This window comes from Entelurus aequoreus, linkage group LG02 (genome assembly GCF_033978785.1).
Source record: "Entelurus aequoreus isolate RoL-2023_Sb linkage group LG02, RoL_Eaeq_v1.1, whole genome shotgun sequence".
NCBI classification, from domain to species: domain Eukaryota; kingdom Metazoa; phylum Chordata; class Actinopteri; order Syngnathiformes; family Syngnathidae; genus Entelurus; species Entelurus aequoreus.
The window spans coordinates 49,357,391-49,362,390 of record NC_084732.1 but is presented as its reverse complement, the minus strand read 5'-3'; the positions used below and the strand labels follow the sequence as shown (position 1 = coordinate 49,362,390).

At 36.9% G+C, this 5,000-nt stretch overlaps 3 protein-coding genes across 4 annotated transcripts in view; 1 reads left to right on the top strand and 2 right to left on the bottom strand.

Annotated features, from left to right (window-relative positions):
* vat1l (vesicle amine transport 1-like) overlaps positions 1-5,000 on the bottom strand; it is a 91,402-nt gene that overhangs the window by 6,775 nt on the left and 79,627 nt on the right. The gene's annotated exons all lie outside the window — the stretch shown is intronic.
* The window catches only part of clec3a (C-type lectin domain family 3, member A), a 33,436-nt gene that overhangs the window by 7,980 nt on the left and 20,456 nt on the right, over positions 1-5,000 (bottom strand). The gene's annotated exons all lie outside the window — the stretch shown is intronic.
* LOC133635295 (golgin subfamily A member 6-like protein 22) overlaps positions 1-5,000 on the top strand; it is a 24,495-nt gene that overhangs the window by 16,959 nt on the left and 2,536 nt on the right. The window contains exon 2 of the mRNA XM_062028359.1: positions 4,687-5,000. This exon is cut by the window's right edge and continues 2,536 nt beyond it. Within this exon, the coding sequence (XP_061884343.1) occupies positions 4,899-5,000 (102 nt within the window). The 5' untranslated portion in view covers positions 4,687-4,898. The remainder of the gene's footprint in view (positions 1-4,686) is intronic.

The window sequence follows — 5,000 nt, the reverse complement described above, 5'->3', positions numbered from 1 at the left end:
GTGTGCTGCCACTGCATTGGCTGAAATTGTGTTTTTTTTTCATGCAGAGGAGGTGAAGGAGACATTAAGGTGGAGTGACAAATAATGCCTTCCTTGTGTCTAGATTTTTTGAGAAATATTGACTTGGGCTTCACTGCGTGTCCTTTAATTTCAAATACTGAAAGTTCTCAGTGACAAATGTACACGTGCCAAAAATATTACAGTGAATGTTTGTCAAAAATATTGGTAGCTCATGCCAGCTAGAGTAGCTTTTCCTGAGGATTTCAGTTAGATTATTATGATATTAAAGCATGGACAGTCACATTCAAAATGATTCAACCCCCATTGTAAATTCCATTTATTTGCAAAGTTTAAAAACATTGCATTTGTGCTCATCAAAACAATTTTTTTTTTTGTGGTTGTAGTTTGCAAAAAATACAAAAATGACACATTCCTCATATTTTGCAGATCAATTTATTCATGTAAACAAAGTGCACAATGAATAAATTAGTGGCCAGGGAAGTTTCCAAAAGCACTTTTTTCAAAACAATGAGTAACACAATAACACAAACATACAAAAACATGCACTTTTTCCATCTCTTTTCACACGCACGCACCCATGCACGCACACATACCGTATATATATATATATATATATATATATATATATATATATATATATATATACATATGTGTATATATATATATATATATATATATATATATATATATATATATATATATATATATATATATATATATATATATATATATATATATATATATATATATATATAGTCATCCCTCTATTTGCGCTGTTTATTGGTTCCGGACATGGACTTGGGAACATTTTTTAGTAAGACATTTTTAGTTTATTAAGACATTTTTATGCTTGTAAATGCTTAATTCAGGACCAAAAAGTTTACAGTATAAAATCAGAGACAGTTCTTGTTTAGGAAAATGACCATATCCGCCTTCTCAGGCAGGATGCGTGAGCGTTCTGGACAGATAGTGTCTCCTGCTGTGGAAAATACACGTTCGCTGGGTGTGGAAGAAGCTTGAACGCATAAATAGTAGAAAGCGAGATCTGACAGCAAAGGATAAGTCTTTTGTTGGTTCCACCGGACCACCACCATGCAGCAGGGTTGTCAGACATAAGTATCGGTGGAACGTCCTGGTACATCTGCAGCTCTCTCCACTCGTTTCTTGATGGACATGGAGCTCTGTTATTTTGCGGTTATTTCATTTTTTTTTGTAAAGTAAAGCCACACTTTCGACCGCCGACGCCCGCTATCCATGCTTGAGCTTGACTGACTCGTTCGGCTATGCTAACACTTCCGGCGGTGGGTGCTTCTTCGTTGGTGTTCAGCGGCTTCTTCCGGTTCGGCGGACATATTTTTTTCCGGTCGGCGGACTAGGTATCGAAAATAGGAATCGAAATTTAAACTTTTGAACGATTCCGGGACAATTTGGAAAGTTAGTCCCGGTTCCAATCGATACTCGATACTCGATACCCAACCCTAATTATAGAATTGTGCCCAGCTGGGCGATCCACGCGCCTGACGTTTATTTCGGAGCCGATCCCGGCGCGCCCCGCCTCGCTGCTGGTCTGCCGGCCACGCCTCCCCACACGTATGTAATGACCTGAACCTGACCGTATAACAACATGCTCCACCTTTTAGGCAACCATCCACAGTTAAGGTAAAACAATTCATTAATCTGTGCATATACATGATAAATGGCGATTATTTTTTGTAATCATTCTCATGAATTAACTTGTTATTTTTGACAGCCCTAATTTATTTAAGAAGTTACAAATATGGTAATGTTTCTTTGACACTATGGCCTTAGCAGGACTTTATTTGTGTTTCAAAAGGTACATTTTATCAACTGTTTCAGCACCAACTTGTGAAATGGAAACAAATCAAAATGCATGGATGCTTTCAATGTTCCCTCTAATTTTTCATGTGTGTGAGCAAACGCACAAACTCCCTGAGCATTCAGTGGAGCACATGTGAGCAACATCAGATGTGCACACTGTGGCCACACCAGCGTCACACCTGTCCCAAACCTGACATAACAATTTAAATGTTTTATTAAAATAATTTTCTGATATAAGTGATTTTGCCCCCTTACAATGACAATAACAAAAAAAACATGTTTTTCATGACCTATGTGCTATTGTATGTCTGGCTGCGGGTCCTGCCTTTAAAAGAAATGTTATCCCTTTCAGAGATTACATTTCGTTTCTGTAACTTTCTGTCTGTAAAATACATCTTTTTATTAGCATTTATGAAATCTAGTGACAATATTTCATGAATAATATCCTTAGATTAACAGTCTTAATACATGGCAGTAAAATAAGCACACATCTGATTGAGGAGTCAGTGTTACAACCTTGCATTTACACATTGTGTGGCGTTGGGGTTGTCCGACTTTTTGTGTGGCCATAAACGCAGCACTGGCTAAGTGCCATGAGTGCGTGTGTTGGTGCAGGTGAGCGAGCGAGCGGCTTCTGTTGAAACGACGGATGATAACGTTGGTTTAAGCCTGGTTTGTATGGCAGAAAATTACCTGTTTTTATAGATACAAGTTTTTTTCACTCATGTTTTTGGTCTGGTTACAAACAGTTTTTCTCAATAAAGTGATTGATGGAATTCCTGTCCGTAAAGTGTCTCGACAGATAATTGAACTGTGTTGACAAAGATTGTTTTATTCTTTGGGGCCACTCTTGTTGTCACCTGTCACTCACAGAGTTGCATTGCGAAATCATACAGAATAAATTGTAATGTGTTTATTTTGTTTAAAGTTCAGATGGGATTTTTGATTTCCTGCGCGGCATTAATTTGCAGTGCGCTGAGGACGCGTGAGCGGTGCGCAATTGCGCAGGCGCGCAGTTTAGAGAACGTTGGATGCTTTCCTCCACTCAGACTTTATTTACCTGTCTGACCAAAGTTACTTCTACTTGCTGGTGCCTGAAAACAAATGTGCCCTAATATTTTTAGAATAAACATCGCTGCAAAATGGAAAATAGACATTTTTAACCGACTCAACTACACTCAGACGAGGTATGCCACTTTTGCAGAACTGACATAAAAACCAATTTATGCCACAGTATTCTTAACACCTTCAAAAAGTAATTTGAATCAGATCCATCATAGAAAGGATTATTTGTTATAATCAAAAAATAGCTATTTATTCAGTAGTCACTTGAAATTACTCTAAGTATCATGTATTTACATTAGGGATGTAAAGGTATCAACATCTCATGGTACAATATTGTCACGATATAAATCCCACTATTATTGTGGTATGTGTCCAAAAAAACTTGGCATAGTGTGTAAAATGAAGTGGTAGGAATGTTAAGTTAAAAAAGTTAAAGTTAAAGTACCAATGATTGTCACACACACACTAGGTGTGGTGAAATTTGTCCTCTGCATTTGACCCACCCCCTTGCTCACCCCCTGGGAGGTGAGGGGAGCGGTGGGCAGCAGCGGTACCGCACCCGGGAATCATTTTTGGTGATTTAACCCCCAATTCCAACCCTTGATGCTGAGTGCCAAGCAGGGAGGTAATATGTCCCATAGGATAAACACAATTACTGTAATTCAACACAAACATAATGCTCAAATGTTCTAATCATATTTATCACTACAAAAACGTATATATGTATTTTTTAAATACACTTTGAGTTATTTGTCTTTAAACTGACAATATAAATATCCAGTGTAACAAATGTTAATGTTTTGTAAACACATATGTATATATACTGTGTGTATGTATATATATATATATATATATATATATATATATATATATATATATATATATATATATATATATATATATATATATATATATATATATATATATATATATATATTTATATATATATATATATATATTTATATATATATATATATATATATATATATATATATATATATATATATATATATATATATATATATATATATATATATATATATATATATATATATATATATATATATATATATTTATATATATATATATATTTTCTACCGCTTGTCCCTTTCGGGGTGGCGGGGGGTGCTGAAACCTACCTATCTCAGCTGCATTCGGGCAGAAGGCGGGGTACACCCTGGACAAGTCACCACCTCATCACAGGGCCAACACAGATAGACAACATTTTGTCTACCTGCTGCTAATCTGGACTGGGTTTTGCAAGTTGTTTCTTATTGTTTATTTGCTTTTCTGCACCAGGTTAGCCCTTTAGTGGGAGCACGGTAACATTTTTAAGTACCTGCAGCATCATACACTTGTGTGTGTAAATGTGTTTTCATGAGGTTTTCAAAAATAAAGCTCTCTTGAGGAAAGTGTACCCCTGGGAAAATGTATTCATAATTTATAATATTTATATTCAAGTTCACAGATTTGATATTTATATTCTAGTTGAAAACAGCCCTGTTAGGAATTTATAGTAAAGTTCATAAAAAGTTAATAGAATTAAAATTGATGGAGAATGTCAGACTATTTCATTCAGAAAGTCTGTAGGTTAGCTAGCTCATTTAAAATATCCTTAACTTTTTTTTGACCCTGCCTCTTAAAAGAATCGGAATCGAGAATAGTCAGGAATCGGAATCGAAACAAAGAATCGGAATCGGAATCGTTCGAATTCAAACGATACCCAACCCTATCTATAATCCTCTGTCACTGAATAAAAAGGGAAGCAGCAGAGGAGGACGGGGCAGGAGAAGCAGAAGCGAAACCAACACGTGCAGAGCGAGAGCGACGGAGACGGAGAGCAAAAGACAGACGACGACGTGGTGCTGAAAAGCAGACGGCGGAGCGAGCAGAGCAAGGTGGAGCTGAAAAGCAACCCGACCAACAGCGCCTTATTGAAAGAATAAAGCAAAGTCACAAATTTACTCGACGTCATGTCAATCCTTGGTGGTCAGTGGAACCCGGACAGAGAGAGTCTGTCACATTTGGCGCCCAACCTGGCTGGACCACCAGAGGCGGGGGAGGACGATCCCCCT